The sequence below is a fragment of the Nycticebus coucang genome, chromosome 6 (genome assembly GCF_027406575.1).
Source record: "Nycticebus coucang isolate mNycCou1 chromosome 6, mNycCou1.pri, whole genome shotgun sequence".
Classification (NCBI taxonomy): domain Eukaryota; kingdom Metazoa; phylum Chordata; class Mammalia; order Primates; family Lorisidae; genus Nycticebus; species Nycticebus coucang.
Window position 1 is genome coordinate 9465702 of NC_069785.1, and position 25748 is coordinate 9491449.

The 25748-nt window shown below is 34.9% G+C and overlaps 1 protein-coding gene across 3 annotated transcripts in view; it reads left to right on the forward strand.

The window, feature by feature from the left end:
- Positions 1-25748, forward strand: part of MDGA2 (MAM domain containing glycosylphosphatidylinositol anchor 2) — an 838509-nt gene that overhangs the window by 453526 nt on the left and 359235 nt on the right. For all 3 annotated transcript variants that reach the window (XM_053595463.1, XM_053595464.1, XM_053595465.1), the window contains one exon: positions 12840-13036. In XM_053595463.1, the coding sequence (XP_053451438.1) occupies positions 12840-13036 (197 nt within the window). The remainder of the gene's footprint in view (positions 1-12839; positions 13037-25748) is intronic.

A 25748-nucleotide genomic window follows, 5' to 3' on the forward strand; every position in this document is an offset into this window, starting at 1 on the left:
GCTGCTGAAGATGCCTCGCCTGCGGGATGCTGCTTACTTGTACTTGAATGTGGTAGTCAGTTTTGTTAGAAGGAAAAGGCAAGTTGTACTTGAGGAGATAGAAAAAATCAGAACTTAGATATCTACAAATATATTTTGGACTGACAAGTTTTATATATGTGATAGTTATTATTGCTATTGAATCTTTCAAAAGTTTTTAAGGATAGATTAAAAGTTAAAATAGCTGTATATAAAATTGAAGAAATCAAAATGCAGAGCAGAAGCCTATTACTCTATCTAAAAACTAAATTATTTTGTCTATGAAAGTTATTAGACAAAATTAATAGAAAATAAGAATCAAAAGTTTATAATGTATAATATGCAAAGACATGATTTAAAATTTTAAATAAAAAGACAATGAACGCCAAAGAATATAGCCAAAGAATACAGATAGTCTCTTTAAGCAAAAAATATAGAAATTAATTGATTAAATGAAAAGACACTCAAGTTTACTAGTAGTAAGGGAAGGACAATCTAAAGTAAAACGAACTATCAGCTTTTATAATCAGAGTGGGTAAAAATTTAGGGGGGAGAAACCAAATCATGCCTCACATACAGGAAGAACAATATTCCTGGGCTTGGGGTGAAATGTGCATTCCTTACGGACAGGAACCAGGCAAACTCAGTTACAGCTCCATACAAGCCAGCCTCCCACTTACAATATTTCTCCTCTCAAAACAAACCCTCCCGTTTAAAGGTAGGTACATATTCAGAGCCAATTAATGTAGCATTACGTGCAGAGGCAAACAACAACAACAACAACAAACAAATCAATGCCCATGACTTAGAAATGACTGAATGAATTTTATAATTTTTTAATATTATTTAATATTATAATTTTATAATACATTCATGACCATATGGTACAACTATTTTTTAAAGGGGAGTGGTGATTATATCCACATCTTAGAGGGATTTCTCAGGTATTTTGTATGAGAAAAGCAACATGTAAAAAGTATTATATCACTTAACTTTTTTAAAAAAAGATAACACACACACACAATTCTGAGAAATGAGTTATCAGCTGCTGTCGTTACCGTGTGAACATCATGGAGTCCTTACACAGCCTCGGTGGCACGGAGTCTGTTTGCACTTAGCTGTGTGCTATATTCTCTTGCTCTGAGGCCATAAACCTGTACAGTTATAACACAGGCCACAAACTGTAGGCAATCACGATACAGTTTTACGTATTTGTATATCTGAATACATCTAAGCAAAGAAAAGGTTTAGTACAAATATAGCATTGTGCTCACATGAGATTACCATCTTATATGTGGTCCATTGTTGACAAAAAATGTCATTCTGCAGTTCATGGCCTATGTGTGTGCGTGAATGTATTGTGTGTACACACACATGAATGCACAAATAGTAAATAAGTTCAGGTTACTGTTATTCTCATTTTTCTGACATTTGATAGAATATGGATGAGGAGGAGGTAAAGAGAAAAATCTTGGTATAGTTTTTCCAGACAATCTGAAGGTTCAAAAAACCTTTCTCCAGAATGATATGAAAATCATCGGGATAATATTGGCTATGAGCTCTGAAACATATAGTTGCATAGTTTTTACACTTATAGAAGGTGAAACAGATTATGATTTGTGTGAATAAATAAGAGCACTTACACAAGAATGGGTCTAAGTTTTATCAGTGGGCTCACTCTTATTAATGTTCCATTTTGAGAAGTTAACTGTAAGTATCCATTTTCTCTGTCTTCTATTATGGGTTATCAGATAAAATTGGTTGTTGTTCAAAAATCACCATGTAGGAAAGCCATGAAACCTTTCTTATCATCCATATTTGCATAGGATTTTCCATAGAATATCAAGGAAAACAGTGCTTTTGAGTTAGTGTCTACAGAAAGTGCTACAAATTATTCATATTGATGCTTAGTTCTTAATTACTGAATGTCTAACAGTTATTGAATTTGTTTCCTTTTTGTATAGTTCAAAGTAATCTAATTTTATTCAGGGTGTGGCAGTGGACATGTGTATACAGTGAGCCGTATCATGTGCTTTCATCCTATGGTTATAGTATAGTATTACAAATTTTTGTATGTAAAGAAATAATATCCTCTTCTAGCTCGAATGCCTCCAAATGGATTGCCTAGTTATTTTCCTTAAGGAAACACATTTACATATCTTCTGTATAGGATTTTTATCCTATACAGGATAAAAAGTTACATTTCTGTAACTTTTCAGAGGAAAGGATGGGGCCAGTGCAGGATTTAGTGTGTCTTTGCCATCTGGGTTTTCAGATTCATTTGGTTTAATTCAAAGATTAAAGATGGAAAATTCAGACCAAATGGTGGAATAAACCCCCATGGAAAACATGCTTCAGCTATGATTATTTTTGAGATTAATTGATTCGTTAACTTGTAACTACACGCCATGACTTTGGTTGCAGTTAATAACTGATTAATCACAAGCACATGGATTAATTGTGCCAGTGCATGCTGGGAGGTGAGTTATTCATGTCACCGGAGGGCCCCCCTCCCCGCTCAGTGGAAGTGGAGAGCAGACTGAACAAAGTCTTCCATCATTTACCTATCTCAAACAAAACTATTTAGTAAGAACTAGTTTCGGATATTTTTTAAAGTTAACAAAAAAATCTATGCCTTGATGTAAAAAAGGAAGGGGGGGAAGATGTCAAAATAATTTAAAGTTTTCTAGTCTAGAAGGTGGGAACTTACATGAAAACGTCCTGAAAAACAGGGTCATACCACTAATAAAGAAAATCTAAATAATGTTGACTTGTAAAAATCCATATAGAAATTATAACACTACAATTACACTTATTTACTAGAATACCTTTTTCAAACATTAAGTGTTCTTCTAAAGCGCCCTATATGCACCTCTCAGCTTAGGGAAAAACAAAACAAAGATAAGTCAAGACTATTTGGACCACCTGTTGTCTCGTTCTACCCCCAATTCTTTGTCAGAGCCAGGTTGAAAGTATGTGACTTCCACTCTGTAAAGGATAAGAAAATGGCTGGCAGTCCCATCACTCCACTGACACGACTCTGGAGAGGGTCACCAGGGACCTATTGCTCGCCACATTTATAGTCATTATTTTCTTCCTGCGATCTTGTTTCCCCTTTTATTTTTGCTTTCTAACCCTCCATAGCTATAGAAGTGCTTTCCCAGTTTGTTTGCTCTGTTTTTAATTCTGGATCAATATAAGGGTACATACGATTAGGCTACATTGTTTGTGTTTGTAAGATAAAGTCCGCGTTGTTGTGGGTCCTTCACCCAGATAGTGTGTGATAGACCTCTACATTGTGCCTTCTCCTCTCCCCCTTTCTTGAACTGCATTGTGTTTTTCTCTTGTGTGGGCCTATGATTATTCATCTGTTTCACGTTCGTGTTGAGTACATGGGATACCTACTTTTCCATTATTGAGATATTTTACTAAGGAGAATGTTCTACAACTCCATCCAGGTAAATACAAAAGATGCAAAGTCTTCATATTTTTTGTGGCTGAATAGTATCCCATGGACCACGTAGCCCCGTTTACTAATCCGTCATGGCTTGATGGTCACTTGGGTTGTCTCCACATCTTGGTGACTTTGAACAGAGTTGAGATGCACAGACCAGTACAGATGTCCTTGTGATAATGTTTGCTATTGATTTGTTTTGACTGTATCTCTTTCATCACTATTCCTTAGCTTTTTTCAATGGTTTTCTTATTTTTTTTCTTACTTTTTTCTCCTTTGTCTTTTCCTTTTCCATTCTGTATAGTCTTTGAGTGGTCCACTCTGCCACAGGACAGACTGCTCATGCTCATATCCAGGTCTGCACCCCATACTTCTCATTCTGTGCCTGATGGTCGGCATGATCCAAATAGAACTCGTCAACTCCCACCTTTCACAACCTCTGTCCCACTCCACCCTGCGGCGAGCCAGGCGATGTTCCCTTTTTACATGTCATGTTTTAATGAATGCACCAATTGCCAAAGCAAGACGTTCCTTAACACCCCCCCACCTTTCCCTCTGCTCGGTGTCTAATCACCTGCCCAGTTCACTTCCTGGGGGTCTTTCTTCTCTCTGTTCTTGTTGCCGCAACCTTATTTCAAAGGTCTTCTTCATCTCAATAGTTACAGTGCTTTCTTACTGATGTCCTGGCCACTCTTCTTGCCTCCTCTAAATCACAGAAAGACCCAGGATGATCTTTCTTAATGAAAGCTCATGGTGGCATCCCCCCTACCAGAAAAAGATATAATGAACTTGATTCCTTTTATCCTACATGAGCTACTAATGATTTGGCCCATTTTTACCTCTCAAACATCATATCATATTACTGCTCCCCAACACCCAAAACTCTTGTCTAGCTTTGCTGGGTATCTGAAATAGGATATTTGCTCTGATATCTCAGAACTTTATGCATGACATTGCCTGCCCTTTACTTGGCTTACTCTCTTAATAACTTTGGATTTATCTCAAGCATCATCTTTTTAGAAAAGCTTTACTATTCTTCCCAGGAAGAATTAGTTGTCTATCTTTGGTGTATGGATCTATAGGATTATTTATGTATCTTGTTTTTTAAATCGTACTCTTTTTTTTTTTTTGAGACTCAAATTGTAGGCTACTTGTAAACTGAGTGGTTTATATAATGCCTACTATGTTATAGATATCCAAAAATGCACGTGAGAATAATGGACAGAAAAATTTGAGATCTGTACAGATTTGATTATAATACTAACTCTACTGCTTATAAACTGAAAATCACTTCTTTCTGAAACTCAGCTTCCCAGGAGAATAAAAGAGAAAAGTTTTCTATTAAAATAAAATGGATTGTTATATGTGAAGTATCTTCTCCAAAAAAACTGGCCAAAAAAATATGTGCTCACTAAATACAAAGCCTATACCCATGATTGGGTGATTTCTCTACTGTACCTTGAACATCTGCATGTTGAAGTCTAGAAGAATTCAAAACATATTTGTAAAATGGATCTGAACAAGTAGGAGCACAAAGAAAAGAAAAACTATGGAAAAGTTCACATTGTCTGGAATATTTCTCTTTCCACTTTATTAGAACCTAGGTCAAATTTTTTTCATGCTGTAATTTCTTTTAGGAGACTTCTTTCTAGAAATAAGGAGAACAGCATACATCATTATATTTTTAATTTTCTTAAAATGAATTTAGTCTGTTAGTGTCTGGCATATTTTATTATCCAAAATAAATGTTTCAAGAAAACTATTTCAGTTATAAAGGGGCAACCTTTGCACTTAAGGGAGAAATTTAAATTTTCTTAATTGTTATTATGACATGTATGGGTATCTTTGTTAACTATCGATACTACGTAAGAAACAGATACATCTTTATATTAATTCATAGGATTAGTATTGAGTACTTATGTCCATTATTTTAGTTTTTAGGTATTCAGATATAAAGTGTGGGTCTTATGCACACAAAATATATTTTATAGAAAACCATATTAGTTAGTTATTAAAATATATTTAACATTCTTATACCAAATAGTATATTTATTTATGTTACTTTATAAATGTGAAGAATTTTAACCCTGATAAATAATAAAAATTATATGCTCTTTACTTCAAAGAATAGTTTGCATTTGTCAGTAAATATATTTTTTAGACATTTGAATTTTGTACACTTAGCCAATGAAATTAAAATAAATTTATTTTAAAGAGACTAAATTGCACAAAATATCAACAATAACAGAAAACAGTCCAGTGTGGTTTTGTAATAGTATCAAAGCTATAAAGCATGAAAATTGACTGTTGAATAAATATAGAAACAGATTTTTTAAAGACTGAAAAAAAATGATAAATGGCAATCTCAAAGTAAATTGGATAATACTTGGATAAGGCTACATAACAGGTGCTCTAAGTCCTGGGAGTGTTGGAAGATGTTGGCTCTCAAGTCTGCCCTTCTTATAGAATTTTCCTTACCTGGAAAGAGTCCCATTAATCCAGGTCAGTCCTCCTACCCAGAGAAAGCCCTAACCTAGCAACTGATCAGTGTCCTTCTAGGAGAACTCTGGAAGGCTTTCTCAACTCAGGAGATTCATCTGGCACCTCTGTGGTGGCAGATCACCCCTGGACTTCTCCCCCTGCCCAATCTGCCCAATCCTTTTTTTTTTTTTTTTTTTTTTTGCATGCTACCGCTTGAGCTGATATAAGGGTAATCTCCAATAAATGTTCTAAATGTATGTCTTCATCAAAGGATCATATTTCCAAGGAACCCATTCTAGGTGGTCTGAGGAAGTTGAATCTAAAAAAAATGGAATTTTAGAGATGGCTCACCCATCAGCCAAACAACCGCCTGGCAGTGAGGGCTCCCCTGGTGATGGGAGGTGGCCCGTCAGTAGCCCTGCATGGTATAGTGAAGAAATTGTTAAAATCTTCACCTGTGGTAAACAAAGGTAGGTCCCAACTGGAAGGCAATGCACTACAAGTTTAATACCTCAGCGTTTTGAGGAAAGCAATAATTATAAGGTCAATGACATTTTTTTCCCCTGGGTTCCTTTTGTGCAATGGAGAAAATAAGAGGCTGAGACACTTAATCACCACTGGAGGGTGATCTGTGAAAATAAGATCTCTTTTGCACTGCCCGGGAGGCTGAGGCAAAAGAATCGTGTAAGCCCAAGAGTTAGAGGTTGCTGTGAGCCGTGTGACACCACGGCACTCTACCCGAGGGCGGTACAGTGAGATTCTGTCTCTACAAAAAAAAAAAGATCTCTTTTGCAAAATATAAAGAGACTCTTATCTTCTGTAGCAAGAAGTCATTAAAATCAACATAAGGCTTAGGACTTATTTAAAAGTAAAATGGAATTTCAGAAAGACTGCATCTTTAGCTAAGCTAGAGTTTGAACTCCCTTTGGGAACAAGTGGGACCCTGATTTGAGGGGGTGGGCTACCTCAAGTTTTATGAGCTCTGTAACCTTGAAACCACATATATGTCTAAACCTTCAGGCCTACATAAGTAGCCTATTTTTCTCAGCTAGTGGCTATCAATTCCATCTTGCACAAAGATGAAGCAGAAACATCCTCCCTTTGAGACAACACACACCCCACTTGGGATATAATTTCACCTCCACTCCATATATGATCACCTCCACCAGATCAATATGTAGGATCAATAGATAATATTATTGGGGTATGGAAAATATTAGGTTTTTAAGATAGAAAAACAACTGTCTCAAAAGAGCTGTACCTAGTCAAGATTTACTGGCAGGAATTAGGGAAATATAGAGCTAAACCCTGAGGCTGCTCCACTGACTGGCATTGGATTAAGACTAGCAAGTTGTGGTACATGTATACCATGGAATATTATGCAGCCTTAAAGAAAGATGGAGACTTTACCTCTTTCATGTTTACATGGATGGAGCTGGAACATATTCTTCTTATCAAAGTATCTCAGGAATGGAAGAAAAAGTGTCCAATGTACTCAGCCCTACTGTGAAGCTAAATTATAGCTTTCACATGAAGGCTGTAACCCAACTATAGCACAAGACTATGAGGAAAGGGCCAAGGGAGGGGAAGTGAGGGGGAAGGTTACGGTGGAGGGAGGGTAATGGGTGGGGCCACACCTAAGGTGCATCCTTAGAATGGGTACAGGCGAAACTTACTAAATGCAGAATACAAATGTCTACATACAATAACTAAGAAAATACCATGAAGGCTACATTGAACAGTTTGATGAGAATATTTCAGATTGTATATGAAACCAGCACATTGTACCCCTTGATTGCACTAATGTACACAGCTATGATTTAACAATAAAAAAAAAAAAGATTACGGACGGAGAATAAGGTCAAGTGAAGATGGAGAATGCAAGTTTATTGGTAGGGAGCATTCTACCAAGATACAAGATATAATAGCTTAGCAAGGCAAGCAGGAAACAGTTATATGTATGCTGCTAGGGTGGCTCTTGGAAACTTAGGGAAAGCAATGATCCTCACTAGATAAAAGTATAAATGCCAGCATTGATGGGCAGACTTTAAAAAAAAAAGATAAAGACCAACAGACTCAGAAACATGGGCAGAATAAAATGAATATATCAAGTAAGGCCAAAAGGTGTCATCAGCTAACCGTTATTCTTTACAAAGTCTTGTAGGACATCTCAAGGACTAAAGCAGTAAGATTGTGCTAGTCACTTGAGACATAGGCATAATTGAGAAGCTCCCTGGTGACCAAATTCTGAATGTAAATATTGATGGCGGAAGATGCTATTATAAAATTGAGCTCTCTGATAGCAATGAAGATGACAGGATCTTGGAATAATAGAGGTTAGGTAATTGTGCTTAGTTGTCACAAAAAGATGGGTACAATTATCTTAATGAGATGCTAATTCAAATGCATCCAGGAATCTAGACTCATGGAGAGCTATGGTGATAATTAATAGAACACAGAACCTTTAAGTGAAAAATAAGTAGGCGACAATTGAAATAAATCTGAGATGGATGATCAGGAACTGAAAATGGCCACCTCATAAAAAGTCATGACTCTTTGTCCAATCTCTGAACCAGAGGCAGTTTCAAATCTTGAACTCATGGACGGAAGGCTCAAATGAATCTCCAGAAAGAACCCTGCAACACCACTGCAAAAATACATGGTTGTGCTTCTCTTCTGTTTTTTCTACAAGGAGCCTATGTCTGTTTTCTTGGATAACATGTGCTAGAGAAAGGAGAGTCCTGAAACATTTGAGAACTGTCACGCACAGGATCCTAGTTGACCCGTCTGGGACTCTGTAGTGGGCACATTGCCATTAGATAATCTGCCCACAGTATGCACTATTAACCCATCACCTGAAAATGCCAATATCACAGAGCAGTAGGCTGGCATTGTAAGAGGGCTGTTGAATGTTGCAGAAATAATATCCACTGAGGGATAGCTGCTGTCCTCCAGGGTGCAGTTAAATCCTGAATCATTGTTATTACATGTTTATTACATGTTTCTGTTTTTCACCCTGTAGAATACATGAGTCTAAGAACCAAAGGGTGACCTCGCTTACAACAATTCATCGGCCCAGTTGAGGGATCTATGCCTCCTCTCCCACAGCTGTAGACTGTGCTAGTTTAGAGGTCTCACTTCTAGCAATGAAAAAAGCTTCTATTAAGTGACATTGCAGGAGTCACCTGTACTCTTTAAGCCATGACAGCTACTCGGTTTCTTTAGGCTTCTGTGTTGAGAAACAGCATATAAGGGGAGGCACTATCCAGGTAGGAGTAATTAGCCTATGTGATTGGCTAGATCTAGGACTGTTGTTACGCAGTGAGGCAGTTAAGAATATGTTTGATATTCAGTAGATGAACTCTTCTCATTTTTTGGTATTCACTTGTCCAATTTTGGTGGCAAAGAGACAAATGCATTGGCCATGGCCGGAGAGGAGTATGATGAACAAGGGCTCAGATTGCCCAGCGACCAAGTCCTGGTATCCCCACTAGATAAGATACCAACACCAAAAGATGTGCTAGCCGTGGCTGACAACAATCTGGAATGGCAATAATAGAAGAAGATGATGAATTTCATCTGACTACTGAGCCTTTGGAAAGTTTTCCCAGAAGGAGACTAACCAGAATCCCGGAGTACCTTTACTGTCATGCCCCAGCCAGATGTCAGTCTCAGGACCCGAGCGTGCATCATTCCAGCTGCTGGGAGTATTAGCAGGTGATTGCTGTCAGCTAAATCCCCCTCTAGAAATTGTCCTAAGCCAACCAGATCAGCCCTTGCTAAGGGCCCTGCCACCTAGTGGAGAGAAACGCAGATTGAATGCCTGCTTGATGAAGCTGCCAAAGGCTGTCTAAAGGCTTAGTCCCTTTGCCTCTAGGCAGGACAGACTTGAGGGACCGCATAAATTCAGAACTTCTCTAGAGCTCCCAAGACCTGTGCACCTGTCCTGTAGTTCAACCCTTCCCCTGCTCAGACCTACTTCTTTCAGCCCCAACATGTATTGATCTAGAAGGTACTTCCAAAAGCATTCAAAAAACAAAAACAAAAACAAAAGCATTCCTGCATACACATCTGTGTCTTAGAGTCTCTTAGAAAGTTATCTTAAGATAAATACATATATTTGGTGTATATTTGGTAATATAGAGAATATATATTAAAATATATTTAAGTGATACCTAATTGTGTAAGTTCCTTAAACTGTAAATTAGTATATGCCTATGTAGTAGAGTATATATTTACATATATACACATATACATAAGCACACATACACACACACATGCAGATATACATAAAATCTTCCTTAAAATGTATTTTTTAACCATGTCATCATTTGACTTGTCTAAAGCAGTTTTGTTTTAGTGTACTAGTTTTTAAATCCGAGAAGAAAAAAAGGACTTATGAAGTAGAAATTCCTAAACATGAGTGAATTCAACAGATAACTTAGCCAATAAAATGTTCAGTAAGCCATTGTCACAGGATTAGAATCTCAGAAGGCCACTGACGCAAAACTCATCCAGAGCAGGAAAGAGCACGTTGAAATGATTGTTCAGGGTTGGTCTGTTACTGACTGAGCTTATTGACACCCCTCCTAACAAGAAAAGAGCCAGGAGCACATCAATAAATGGATGTTGGGAAGTACAATACTATTCACTATTTGGAACCCAAGAGGAGTTACCATTGTTACACTGTTTATTACCCAATTCTGTTTGGTCCCTAAACTTTCTGGATTCAGAAGTTTGTTTTTATAACATATGCAGCTTATAACTTCTAAAACTGTGTCTATGGTTAAAAGAAAGTGTGTTTTAAACAAGATAGAAAATAGTTTAGAATTGGATCAGAGTAACATTTTTTGTCACTAAGGTTAAATTCAGTTAATCAGCCTCCTGGAACATTTGATATACTGTATGTGTGTGTGTGTGTGTGTGTGTTGTGCTAATAACCAAATAAGTAAATGTGAATATTTGATAGATGCCTAAAGCCTTCAAACATTTCATCATAGTGTGCTGGTCTCCTTAAATATGCCAATAATAAAACCAGACAGCGCACATCCTTATGCTGCTAATAGGGTGAATTGAGACGGAAAGTTCTTTAAGCATTACCAGAAAGAGGCAGTTGTTCTGTAATTTACACTACTAAAATTAGCAGCCTTTGAGGTAGCTGTGAAAACATTCTAATGTTGGAAGGAGGAAAAAAACCTTCAAAATGTTGCAAAACTAGGAATCAAGTAGGGATGTTAAGCAATTCAAATTGGAAAAAAGCAACTTTTTAAGAAATATGGAAATTTTGGGTTTTGGTCTTTGATTCCGCACAGTAGCTGCAACGTCACCACTTTTATTGGATTTTTATTATTTTAACATATGAAAAGTACCTTTTCTAAACAACAGTGTCTTTTTATATGCAGGGTATCACATATACTCACTTCCTTCACTGTTCTTTTGTCCACGTAAAGCTCTCTCAAAAGCAGTTGTCATTTAGAAGCACTTGATGACTTGAATGTGAGCAAGTGACATTTTTGCATATTTATCACAAGAGTTGCATATATTATGAATTGGTGAGTTAAGGCAAGAAAACAACCTGGAATCAGTGGGAGTTTAAATGAGATTATATAAATGATAGTAATAATAATAATAATTTTCTATTAAATAGCAGTAGCTAACTTTTATTGAACATTTACTATGTGCCAAGAGTATGGATTGTCTCATTTAATCCTTTAATAGTCTGAACAATATAATGCCATTATTAATACCATTATTATTTCCATTTACTGACAACAAAATTGAAGATCACAAGAGTTCAGTAACTTTTCATGCTTGTAATATTAAAAGTGGATAAGCTGGGTAAAGGTGGTAATTAATACAACAGGTGTCTTCATCATACTTTAGTATATACTAAGTTATATTAGCATAGGGAACTATGAGCTTATTGTTGCTTTAAGGAAAGTACACCTTTAATTTCTTTTTATCTTAAGAAAAGGGCCTGGGGTATGCCATATCCTAGTTTGCAAACTATGGCTCATTAACCAAATATAGCTGAGAGGTGACTGTACTGATAATAGAGTTTTACTTGTACTCAGCAACATTCTCTTTTTATTCATTTACTCACGGCTTTCACACGGCAGTGATGGAGAAGAGTATTGAGACAAGGACGTATGACTCATTAAGATTAGGATATTTACAAATTGGTCTTTTCCAGAAAATTCTAACCCCTGATGTGTACAGTCTTTCTTCAGGATTCATGTAAAATGACACCTGGTTAGTTCCAATATTCAGCAATAGGAATATGAATGATGTTTCATAGTGCCTTCTGTTGGCGCATTTAAAATTATCTAATAAAATCTAGGATATCAAATTTGAGATGAAGGGAAAATTTAACCAGTACAGGATCCTTTTTGTGACAATAGAGAGTATAATGATTTAAAAGCATAATACTTTGTTTTTAATATACTATAACAGTTGTAAAGAATCGGTAGAAGAATTATTAATATGCTAAGAAAAAGAGTCAGTTGGGATACTTAATATCAACTTCGCTGTCACCATGGTTCATTGTTTTGGCTAAACTCTTAAATTTGAAGGTTTTGAATTTTGATCTCTCTTATGGATTATTGTTTTCTGTGGCTAATGGCAGAGTTGGAAATAGACGAGATCATATGTACTATCTCAGCCAATATAGAGCTTAAGAAATAACTATTGCCTTACTTTGTATCACTGCAAATTTCTTTACAAGTGAGTTCAATAAGTTCAAAAAAGAACATATTGATAAGTAATATTGATAATTGATAATCAATTAGGAACATGTGTCTTGGGTTAGATTGTATTGTGTAAGTTCAATATTTTAAAAGCCATGTACCTCACAACGTTGTCACTTGGTTGTTTTTGTTTCTTCTAGATTTGGATGATCCAGTAGTAACTGTTCATCAAAGTATAGGTGAAGCTAAAGAACAATTTTACTATGAGAGAACAGTGTTCCTCCGGTGTGTAGCTAATTCCAATCCACCTGTTCGGTATAGCTGGAGACGAGGCCAGGAGGTGTTGCTGCAAGGATCTGATAAAGGAGTTGAGATTTATGAACCCTTCTTTACCCAGGTAAGAATTAAGGTGTAATGTTTCCACCCGCACAGCTCTCATACCTTCCTGATTCACTTGCACGCAGCATTGTTACTGTTGAAAAAGGTCGTTTCTCCCAATCAGGCCTTTTAAAAAACAATATATACTTGACTGACAGGTCAAAGAACTTAAATATTAAGGGCAACTTGTTTTTATGTGGTAGTTAAACCTAAAATGGTAACTCTTATAAACATTTTTTATTATACTGTATCCTTACTTTATTTCTTTACCCATAAGTTTACCGAGGTTTCACTCTGAAGTACATAAGTACCCCATTTCCCCGAAAATAAGACATCCTCCAAAAATAAGACCTACTTACAGGAAAGATAAGACATCCCCTGAAAATAAGACCTAGCGCATCTTTGGGAAGCACACCTTAAAATAAGACACTGTCTTATTTGGGGGGAAACAGGATATATATTTTTCTGACTGATTTGGTTTTTATGGACAATATTTCTTTTAGAAAGAGATTTTCATTTCCCCATTTGCAATGGTCAATGACTTTTAAAGGAACAAAAAAACATATTTGAAATTACCTTGGCTTTGGCTTTATAAAAATATGTGTTTAATTTCTTTTATTTATTTTTATGATTTAGTTTAGAAAGAGATCCTTCATTATTTTAAAAAAGAAAACAGCTAATGATTAAGTATTAATTTAACTTAGGGAATAAATTATTCTTTTATAATGTATTGGAAGTGGAAAATAGGAAGATGTTGGAATTTGTAGGAATATTAGAGAGATGTTGTTATAAAGCTTTTCTGATGACTGGAGAGGGTCAGAAACCTAAATCAACAAATAAAATGTTTTAAATGGAAAAATTTTATTTGAACAAATATTCAAATCTATTGTGACCATGAATAATGATTTTTAAAATGATATAAGCACAAAAGAAATAGGGATGTGGCCACATTGTGTATATATTTATGATACTTATATATCTCTCTCTAGAGAAATACACAACTTAATTTTAAATATTATAAAGATTCTACTTCACGATTTTAATACAGCTTTTACATCCAAACTGATAACAGAAGGTTATTGTGAGTTTATAAATATCCCAGAATTCCATTTTCCATCATTAAATATATTTCCTTATACAGTAAACTAAGGACTGATATAAAATTATCATAACCTTTCAAGTAAATATAATTGTTTATGTGTGGGTATCAACTGTGGAACAATGTGTGATGATATAATAGTGTCCAGCATGCATCATATTTTGTTTTGCAAAGGTATCATAAATAAAAATATGTCTTTCTCATGTATTCAAATATACAGAGCAGTTGTAAATTGCCAAAATACTAATCTATGAAAATCACCATTGCATGTGTCACCAGGGAGTTTATCATGACAGAGTTTTGAAGCCTGTTCTGGTCCGAGCCTTCCTTGACTTAGGCCCCTGTGACATCAAGTGTCTAAATGTTTCCCATATATTCTGCACTACTACAACTCATGCTTCAATTTTTTACTAAAGGGTGTCTTTACTTAAAAATATGAAAGAAAATTATTATCATCCAGATAAATGATTGCCTGTTATGTATTTATATATTTGATTATTCTATTGTCGATGTTTTTTCAAAGTATGAGCGTTGTCAAGATTTAGAAAATGTATTTTCCTGTAGCATTTGTCTAACATGATAATGTTGACAGATATTGGGGTAATTCTAAACATTTTTACTATATTGCAATTTCTATTCTGCAAATGAGATATGATCACTTGGAAATGAACGCATGGGCCTGGGTCAAATTTTAGGAAAATTTTTATGATGTCAAGATAATTCGGAATTTGGTTTAAAGATTTTTTTTTTAAGAGAAAGTTTATAGCACTTTCAAAGAGAATTGGAAATGGAGTAGACTTGTTTTAAAGATTTTAAATAAGCTTAATCCAATTTTTAAAAAATTGACATTTATAAAGTGTGGTACGATGTTTCAATAAATGTATACATTACATCATAATAAAATCTAGGTACTTAGCACATTCATCACTTTTTGTTTGTTTTGTTTTGAGACAGAGTCTCACTTTTTCACCCTTGGTAGAGTGTTGTGGCACCATAGCTCACAGCAGCCTCAGACCCTCGGGCTCAAGTGATTCTCTTGCCTTAGCCTCCCGAATAGCCCCGGCTATTTTTGTAGTCAGGGTCTCGCTCTTGCTCAGGCTGGTCTTGAACCTGTGAGCTCAGGTAATCTACCCACCTTGGCCTCCCAGAGTGCAGGGATCACAGGTGTGAACCACTGCACCGGGCCCATTTGTTACCTTTTATCCTTTATCTTTTTTGGTGTGAACATTCAAAATCCTCTCTTTTTGCTATTTTAAATATGCCTTACAATACTTTTAACAATGGTCACCCTCAACACGAGAACTTATTCTTCCTCTTTAATTGCCACTTTGTACCCATTGACTAATCTCTTCCTGTTCTCTCCTCTCCTCTCTCCAACCACTAGTAACCATGATTCTGTTCTCTGCTTCCATGAAATCAACTTCTTGAGATTACACTTATGAGGAGGAATCACGTGGTAATCTTCTTTCTGTGCCTGGCTTATTTTTACTTAACATCATTTCCTCCAGGTTCATCCTTATTGCTAAAATGACAAGAATTCATTATTTTATGGCTGAATAATGCTCCATTATAGATGTATGTGTATACATAGAATCTTTATAAAGATTGTGTTCATTTTACTAGGTTAAACTATTTTAAATTGCATATGAACTTTATGTTCTCCCTGTGTGTCGGTGTGTGTATATAAAAACATGTATATAATATATATATATATATATATATATATATATATATAATAACAATGGCTGAAAAATACTCCATTATGTGAATATGTGTGTGTGTGTATATGTGTGTCTGTGTATGTGTGGTATTACATTTTCTTTATTCATCTGTGAGGGATGCTTTGGTTCATTCCGTATTTTGGCTATTATGAATAGTGCCCCAAAAAGCACGAGACTCCAGACATCTTGTCACACGGATGTTACTTCCTTTGGCTATATTTACCCAGCAGTGGGGATTGCTGGATCATATGGTTGTGCTATTTTTAATTTTTGAGGAATGGTCACACTGTTTGCCATCATAGTTGCACTAATTTACCTCCCCACCAACTGTGCACAAGTGTTCCCTTTCTCTACATCCATACCAGCATTTCTTATTTCTTGCTTTTTCAATAATAACCATTCTAATAGAAGCAAGGTGATACTACGCTGTGGCTTCATTTTCCATTTCCCTGATATATGCATTAGTGATGTGGTGCATTTTTTCATGTACCTACGGGCCATTTGTATGCCTTCTTTTGAAAAGCATTCAAATCTTTTGCCCATTTTAAAATCACACATACAAACACTATTCTTTTGTTTGTTGCTGAGGTGTTTGGGTTTTTCTATATTTTGGATCTTAATCTCTTATCAGATGCATAGTTCGCAAATACATACGTTGTCTCTTTGTTGATTGTTTTCATTGTTGGGCAGAAGCTTTTTAGTTCAACGTAATCTCCTTTGTCTATTTCTGCTTTAGTTGCTTGAGCCCAGACCAATGTCATGAAGTATTTCCCCTCTGTTATTTTTCTAGTAGTTGTATCATATTAGATCTTACATTGAAGTCATTATTCCATTTTGAGGGGATTTTTCTATATGATGAGAAATAAGGGTCTAGCTGTGCTTTTCCGCATATGGACATCCAGTTTTCCTGGCCCCATGTATTGAAGATACAGTATTTGCACTAGTGTGTGTTGGCCCCTTGAAGACAGCTGGAAGGAGATGAATTTGTTTCTGGGTTCTCTCTTCTGTTCTATTAGTCTTTGTGTCTAGTACCAGCCTGTACCTGTTATCTTTATAAAACATTTTGAAGTCAGGCAGTGTGATGCCAGCTTTATTGTTTTTGATCAAAATTGCTTTGGCTATTTGAGGACTTTTGTGGTTCTGAAAAAATTTACAATTGTTTTTTTCTGTATCTGTGAAGAAGGTCATTGTTATTTTGATGGATATTGCAATGAATCTGTAGATTGCTTTGGGTAGCACGCACATTTTAACGATGTTAATTCTTCAAATCCTTTAACATGGGACATCTTTCATTCATCCGTAAGACTTCCCTTCTCTTCAATTTTTTGGAATAGTTTGAAAAGGATTTGTATTAATTCTTTCTTTTCTTTTGCCCCCTAGTTCCCTGTATTAGTTCATTTTAAAATGTTTGCTTGAATTCAGCAGTGGAGCCTTCAGATCTGGGATTTTCTTTGATGAGATATTTTTATTACAGAATCAATTATGTTACTTGTTATTAGTTTATTCAGGTTTTCTATACCTTCATAATTCGATTTTTGTAGGTTGCATGTATTGTATTTATCTATTTCTTCTAAGTTTTCAAGTTTTTTGTGTACCATTGTTCATAATAGTCTGTTATGTACTCTGTGAAATAAGTTTTAATTTCTTTTTTTTTATTAAATCATAGCTGTGTATTAATGCAATCATGGGGTACAATGAGCTGGTTTTATATACAATTTGAAATATTTTCATCAAACTGGTTAACACAGCCTTCGTGGCATTTTCTTAGTTATTGTGTTGAGACATTTATATTCTACATTTAGTACATTTCACATTTACCCTTGTAAGATGCACCATAGGTGTGGTTCCACCAATTAGTCTCCCTTCACGCATCGTCCTCCCTTCCCACCCCTCCCTTTCCTCTTTCCCCATATTCTTGGGCTATAATTAGGTTATAGCTTTCATATGAAGGCTATAAATTAGTTTCATAGTAGAGCTGAGTACATTGGATACTTTTTCTTCCATTCTTACGATACTTTGCTAAGAAGAATATGTTTCCAGCTCCATCCATGTAAACATGAAAGAGGTAAAGTCTCCATCTTTCTTTAAGGCTGCATAATATTCCATGGTGTACATATACCACAATTTTAATCCATTCATGGGTTGATGGGCACTTGGGTTTCTTAATTTCATACTTTTAACCTCTGTTTTTTTTATTTGGATCACTCTCTTTTTTTTTTTTTCTGAGTCTAGCTAAAGATGCATTATCAAGTTTTCTTTTCATATAGCCTACTGCTCTGATATTTATTATTCATTTTATTCTACTAATTTGGGGTTCAGTGGGTTTATATTTTTCTAGTTCATTTGGGCTCAGTGTCAGTTGTTTGAGATTCTTATTCTTTTAGATGCGGGCACTTACTGCTGTACACTTCCCTCTTACAACTACCTTTCCTGTATCTTATAGATTTCTTATGTGTGTCTTTTCATTTATATCTAAAACTATTTCTTTATTGATCTATTTGATGTTCAGGAGCATGTTGTTTAATTTCCATTTATTTTTAAAATTTCTGACATTTCTCTCTTTATCAATTTTTAATTCCATACATTTGTGTTCAGAAAAGATGTGATTTTGTTCTTTTTAAACCTTTTTGTGTATTAACCTATGATCTGTCCTGGAGGATGTTCCATGTATAGTTGAGAAGAATCTATATCTTTAACCTGTTGGATTTAATATTCTGTAAACATTAAACATCTTTTAGGTCAATTTGGTCTAAAGTGCTATTTAAATCTATTGTTTCTTTGCTGACATTCTGTCCAGAAGATGTGTCTATTCCTGAAAATGTGATGTTGAACTCGCCACTATTCCATTGCAACATATATTTAGATCTATTAATATTAGCTTTATATAGTCAGGCTCTGTAATATTGAGTACATATATATTTATAGTAACTATGTCCTCTTGCTTAATTATACCCTTTATCATTATATAATGCCCTTCTTTGTCTCTTTTTCCAGTTTTTGACTTAAAGTCTTTTTTTTCTCTGATGAAGTGTAAGTACTCTGTCTCTTTTGCTTTCTGTTTCCGTGGAATATCTTTTTCATCCATTCACTTTCAGTCTATGTGTGTCCACACAGGTGAAGTAAGCCTTTTGTAAGTAGCATATATTTGGGTCTAGTTTTATCATTTATTGATTCATTAATTCACTCGTTCATTCTATTCAGCCACTTTATGTCTCTTCTGTTTCTTGAGACAGGGTTTTGCTCTGGCAACCAGGCTTCAGTGCAGTGGCACAACTGTGGCTCCTTGCAATCTCAGATTCCTGTGTCAGGAGATCCTCTATCTCAGCCTCCTCAAGCTAGGAATGTAGGCTTCCATGACCAGGCTTGGCTATTGTGTTTTAATTTTTTGTAAAGCACTTTATTCCTCTTAATTGAATTTAGTGCATGCACATTGAAGGTAATCGTGAACAGGTTAGGAGTTACTATTGTCATTTTGTTAATTGTTTCTCATTTTGTAGATCCTTTCTTCTTCTCTTACAGTGTCTTCTTTGGTTCAGTGGTTTTCTCTAGTTGTGTGTTTTAATTTATTGGCTTTTATTTTTAGTGAGTCTATTATAAAATTTTGGATTGTGGTTGACCATGATTTACAAAAAATACCTGAGCGTTACAACAGGTTATTTCAAACTGATAAGTTAACTTTGATCACACAAAGAAAGAAAAAAATAGTAAACTACTCTTTACCTTCCGTTCCCCTCAACCTGCATGTTGAATTATTATGTCACAGTTTACATCCAATTTTTTTTAACAAACTACTGTAATTATTATATTTAAAGTTTTGGTTCTTAATAAACCTTCATACTAATAAGTGGCTTACACACTACCATTTTATTACCCACCCCACTATAATTAAAATACTTAGAATTTGACTGTATACTTTGTGAACTTATTCTTTCTTACCAGTGAGTTGTATACTTCCAGATGTTTCCATGTTATTTGTTAGTGTGCTTTTCTTTCACCTTGAAAACTACCTTTATCATTTCTTTAAGACAGGTGTAGTGGTGGTGAATTCCCTCAGCTTTTGTTTGTCTGCGAAACTGTTTATCTCTCCCTCATTTCTGTAGAACAGCCTTACTGGATATGCTATCTTCATTTACAATTTCTTTCTTTCATCACTTTCAAAATATTATCCCACTCTATCCTTGACTGTAAATTTCTAGTGGGAATTTTGCTGTTAGCTATATTGAGACTCCCCTGTATGTGATTTGCTACTTTTTAGTAGCTGTTTCAGGATCCTGTCTTTGTCTTTCATCCATAACAGTTTGATTGTAACTGTTATGGAGTATCCTTATTTGGACTGAATCTGACTGGAGACTTTGAACGTCTTTTACCTGGATATTATATCCTCCACAATTGGAAAGTTTTCTGTTATTATTTCTTTCTACCCCTTTATCTTTATCTACTTCCTCTTGAACACTGATAAGCCATTTATTTGCTCTTTGTGGGTTATCCCATATATCCTTAAACTTTCTTTCTTTTCTCCTGTATGTTTTTTCAATCAGCCTTTCTTCAAGTTTAGAGATCCGTTTGTCTATGTGATAAATTTTTCTGTTGGTGCTCTCTGTTATATTATTTATTTCATTCATTCTGTTTTCTGCTTCAGGATTTCTGCTTAATTTTTTATTATTATTTCAATGTATCTATTCAATTTCTCTGTTAAACTTTGGAATTGTTTCTATTTTATTAAAATTTTTCTTAAAATACTATTTTGTAATTACAGTACAACCTTTGTAGTTTGATTACCCAAAGGACTGTAACAAACTGGTCATCATACTGACATGGTCAACATAAGGAACTTCCATAAAGCACATATGGTACACATCCAGTCTATGAAAATTAGGTAAACTCAAAGAGGTGGTTGATGTAGGGAGGTGGTCAATATGGAAGTTCTATTTTATGTCTATTTCTATGTAACCAACTCTAGAAATTATCAAATGCAACTTTTCACACTAATAGCTATTGATTCTACCTTTTAAAAGTGACATTTTCTATTTCTCCTTTATTTTCTCCATCCTTTTATGAGAAAACAATTTTTTATTTTTAATATTTCAATACTAATGTTTCCTTTCATCTGAATATTAGCCTCTATTATGCTGTATAACTCAAACTTACTCTACCTTTGTCTGTGCTAGTTAGAAACTGCCACTGGTACAATCTGATTTCTCTTAAAAATACTAAGGAACAAAAGATCTTTTCTTGCAATTTTGTGTTCTGTATTATGCAGCTATAGTTAATTACACTTTTAGCTCCTATTTTAAAATGTTTTTCCTGTATTTGATTACTCCATTATGTTGCTTATCTCTCTGCTTATATATTTGCATCTGTCTTAAAAATTAAGTTGCAGATTAGTACTTGACACTTTCATGTTATATGTATGCTTAATTTGTTAATATTAAATATATCTTGTAGGCCAAACTGTGATAGAAAGACTCAAACATCAGTGTCTGGCAAGATAAGTTCTTATAGCCACAGGCAATGTTGGCTTTTTCATAGACAAGTTGTTATCAATGTTTTTTTCTATGAACACATGTAGTTGATAGATGGGCTTGATAAATACAAATCAGCTGTATACATTCTTTTTTATTTCTCTTCATGGAATATTGCAATATGCCCCTAACTGCCATCATACTTTACTATAGTAAACTTCATTCCAAGGGAGCATTTAAAAATACAAATCTGATCAAATCTTTTTCCTGCTCTGATTTCACCTGTGGCTTCATGATATTTAGAATGTATCAAAATAATGTATTGTGGCCTGCCACTCCATGAACAACTTGCCCTGCTGTCATCTACTGTACCTTCTGTATGCCACTCAGTGTTCTGGTCAGACCATTCCTAAACAGGCCTACCTTGCCTATGACTGTGGTCTGTGAATCTTTGATCCCTCCACACAGAATGCTCTAATCTTAGAAAATATCACAGGAATCTTTTTAACACTGAGGACTCATCACCTCAGGGAAGACTTCTTTGAAAACTCTACGTGAAGTATCAGTCCTTCCCTTCCATAGCTACTCTTTCATAACGGCCAGTTTTATTTTTGCTCATAAACTATCAAATTATCTTATTTGTATTTTTGAACATAAACTCAATAACTATAAAGGCTTTGTCCTTTCATCAGCTCCAACGTGGCCTGACTCATAGAAGATTCTCAGTAAATATGTATTAAAATGTTGAACCAATACTTGCAAAAGTTGTCCTGACTACTAGGTATGAAATAAATGAAATTGACTACAAGTTACTAGTAACTTATGAGTTAACACTTTCTAATGCCATCCCTCTTCACCCACTAAAGAAATTTAGTGGAATGTGAATAAGTACGTTATAAGTGACTCCATTATGTTAAATGCCATTTTCAAACTGTTGATAGTTTTCTACTTATAATTTTAAATTGATTTATAATTTAATTCTACTGTATCAGAAAGTAGACTCTGAATAATTTTAATCTTTAGAAATTAATTGTGATTTGCGTCATGCATAGGCTGTGGTCCATATTCACCAATGAGCTGTGTGCACACAAAAGAAATCTGTTCAGTGCTAATTACATCACCTTAGTAAATTGTGTTGTTCAGATCTGTGTACTTTCTGGGTTTTTTTTTTTTTTCCTGCTCCTCTAAAATCCATTGAGACAGACTATTTAACATCAATGACCATAGTTATGGATCTATTTCTTCTCTTACTTCTATCAATTTTTTCTTATGTATTTTGAAGTTACTATGTTGTTAGTTCAGAGGGATTTAGAAGTACTATATCATCCTAATAAATCATACTGGTATATTATTATCCTGATATTATGACTTCCTTATAGATTCTTAAAGATATAACCCTTTTTATCTCTAGAACAGTTTCTGTCCCTGAAGTCTTCTTTCTCAGTCATACATAAATTTAACAATATAAGCTTTCTTTTGGTTAGTTTTCTTTGGGGGGGAGGAGAAGGGTATGGTGATGCTAGCAGATACTCATCTTTGCTTTTAAATTCAATTTTCCTATGTATTTATACTTACAAGATTTTACTTGTAACCAGTACATAGCTTTTTTTATTTTTTTCAGTGTTGTTTTAATCCAGAGAGGCAATCTTAGTAGTACATTTAAGCCAATGACTGATAGATCCATATGGCTTTTTTCTGTATGATTTAGTTTACTTCTGTCTTTTCTTGCCTTTATTTGGATTTATAAAAAAATAATTATTATACTTTCTGCTTTATTTAATTAGTTTTACAGTATCTTAGTATCATTTGTGGGGAGCCTTAAAAATTATATCCTGGACCAGCGGTGCCTGTGGCTCAAAGGAGTAGGGTGCCAGCCCCATATGCCGGAGGTGGCGGGTTCAAACCCAGCCCTGGACAAAAACAGCAAAAAAAAAAAAGAAAAGAAAATTATGTCCTGAGTCCAAGCATGGTGGCTCACACCTATAATCCCAGCACTCTGAGAGGCTGAGGCAGGATTGCCTGAGCTCAGGAATTCAAGACCAGCCTGATTAAAAGTAAAACCCATCTATAAAAATAGCTGGGTATTGTGGCAGGCACCTATACTCCAGCTACTCGGGAGGATAAGGCAAGAGGTTTAGTTGAGCCCAAGAATTTGAGGTTGCTGTGAACTGTGATACCACAGGACCCTACAAGGGTGCTAAAGTGACCCTTTCTCAAAAAAAAAAAAAAATTGTATCTTGGAAGTCCAGTTATGGTAGCACATGCATATAATAGTAGCAAAGGATTGGATGGGAGGGGCAAAGTGGGAAGGTCGCTTAGCATAGGAGTTTGAGACCAACCTGGCCAACATATCCAGACTCTATCTCTGCAAAAAGTTTTTAACAAATTAGCCAGGAATGATGCATGTGCCTTTTATCCTAGCTACTCAAAAGGCTGAGGCAGGAGGATCACTTGAGCTCAGGAATCGGAGGTTGCAGTGAGCTGTGAATGTGCCACTGCACTCCAGCCTGAGCAAGAGAGCGAGACCCAGTCTCTTAAGAAAAAAATAAGTGCAGCCTGTATGCTTAATTGTTACAGCACCATTTTCTCATTAATAGTAGAAGCTTAGACTAGTTCAACATTTAGTCTTCTTGTTTTTTAATCTATTTTTGTCTAGTATTTTAATTCTACATATATTTTTTAATTCTACATATATTGCTTCATTTTAACATAAAACAATTATTTTATTTTATTCTTCGAAACAATCATTATTCACTTATATCTACCAACATATTAACTGTTTTGAGTTAAGTTTGCATGGAGTGAGGGAACACTTGGTATTTATTTTTTACAAAAGACTATGTGTGTTTTCTAGCACCACTTATGAAAAAGGTTATTCCCTCACCACTAACTTTTCTTGACACTTATGTTAAAATAAATTGGTTTGATATGTTAAGATATATTTAGGAACTATTTATTTTTTCCTATTGACTTATTTATCTATCTTTATGCCAATACCAGAGCTATCTTAACTACTGAAGCTCTATATTAAATCTTGAAATCAGGAAGAATAAGTCTGCGAACTTCTTTTATGTTTTCCAGAATCGTTCTGTGTAGTCTAGCTTCTTTATATTTCTACATACATTTGAGAATCATTTTACAAAAAATCTGCTAAAATATTGTGTGAGATTGTATTGAATGTATAGATTTGAGGAGACTGATATTGATGTTAATGATCTAAGGAATATAAGAAAGACTGATACTGGCAAATGTATTATAATCAAGCAAAGGGAAATACTGATCCTCTTATTTTTTTAATTTACTTATTTGTCAAGTATAGCAATGGTATATGAACAATTTCAAAGCATATGCAAAATTTTCCAGTACAAATTTAATTTAAGCTTACCAAGCTTTGAGCTACTGCTTTGAGTGTATATGTGTTTATCAAAAATACCTATGAAGCTGGTCATTTATTTAAGAACTTACAGAAAGTTTCTTATAAAGAAATTTTCAGTGGGGGCAAGGCAGCTGGCTGTATATACAGCTTCCTACAATTCCAGGGTTGGTTGTTTTCAACTAAGCCATATTAGGTTTACTTTTATAAAGTGATCACACACGCAAATGCCTACCTAGACTAATTTAGTAACATAAATTTGTGAATCTGTTTGGTAGTATGAGATGAGAACTGGTGAGGCCAGCTGTGAAATCAACAGTGCATGCCTTTTCTTCAGAGAACAATACACCACCTGTTCTTCCAGATCTGTATTTGTCCCCCTAGGCTGCCATTCTGAAGCTCTACCTGAGTCCACAACTTCTTCAGGGTGGGTCTAGTGATATATATGATGAAATCACTAATTTCATATTATTTCATATATCTAGCACCTGTTTCTCTAAAATTAATAGCTTGAGAAGTCCAGGACTGATTCTGTGATCCAGGGTATCTTTTTAATATATATATGAAAATCATATGGAGAACATTTTTACCCATGAGTCTAACTGATTGCAAACAGTGTAGTCATTTGCAGCTTATAACTGCCTTGGAAATTCAGAAGCAATGTGAATTATGGTTGTTCAGCAGTACCAACACAATGGACTTAGCTTGTCGTATTTATATGTATATAATTATTTACTTTTAATTATTATGGGTACATAGTAATTGTATATCTCTTTATAGAGCATAGATGATATTTTGATATAGGCATACAATATGAATTAATAAAAAACAAGTAATTGGCATATCCCTCACCCCAGGCATTATCACTACTTTATGTCAGGAATATTTCAATTCTACACTTTTAGTATTTTAGAAGTATACTTTAACTTATTAGAGGTTACAGTCTTTGGGGGGCTATCAAATGTTGTTCATTCTACTTAACTGTCTAATGATACTTTTATGCCCATTAATTATCCCCACATTATCCTGTCCCCTGCCCCTGCTACCCTTCCCTCCTCTGCTTACTTTCATTCTAC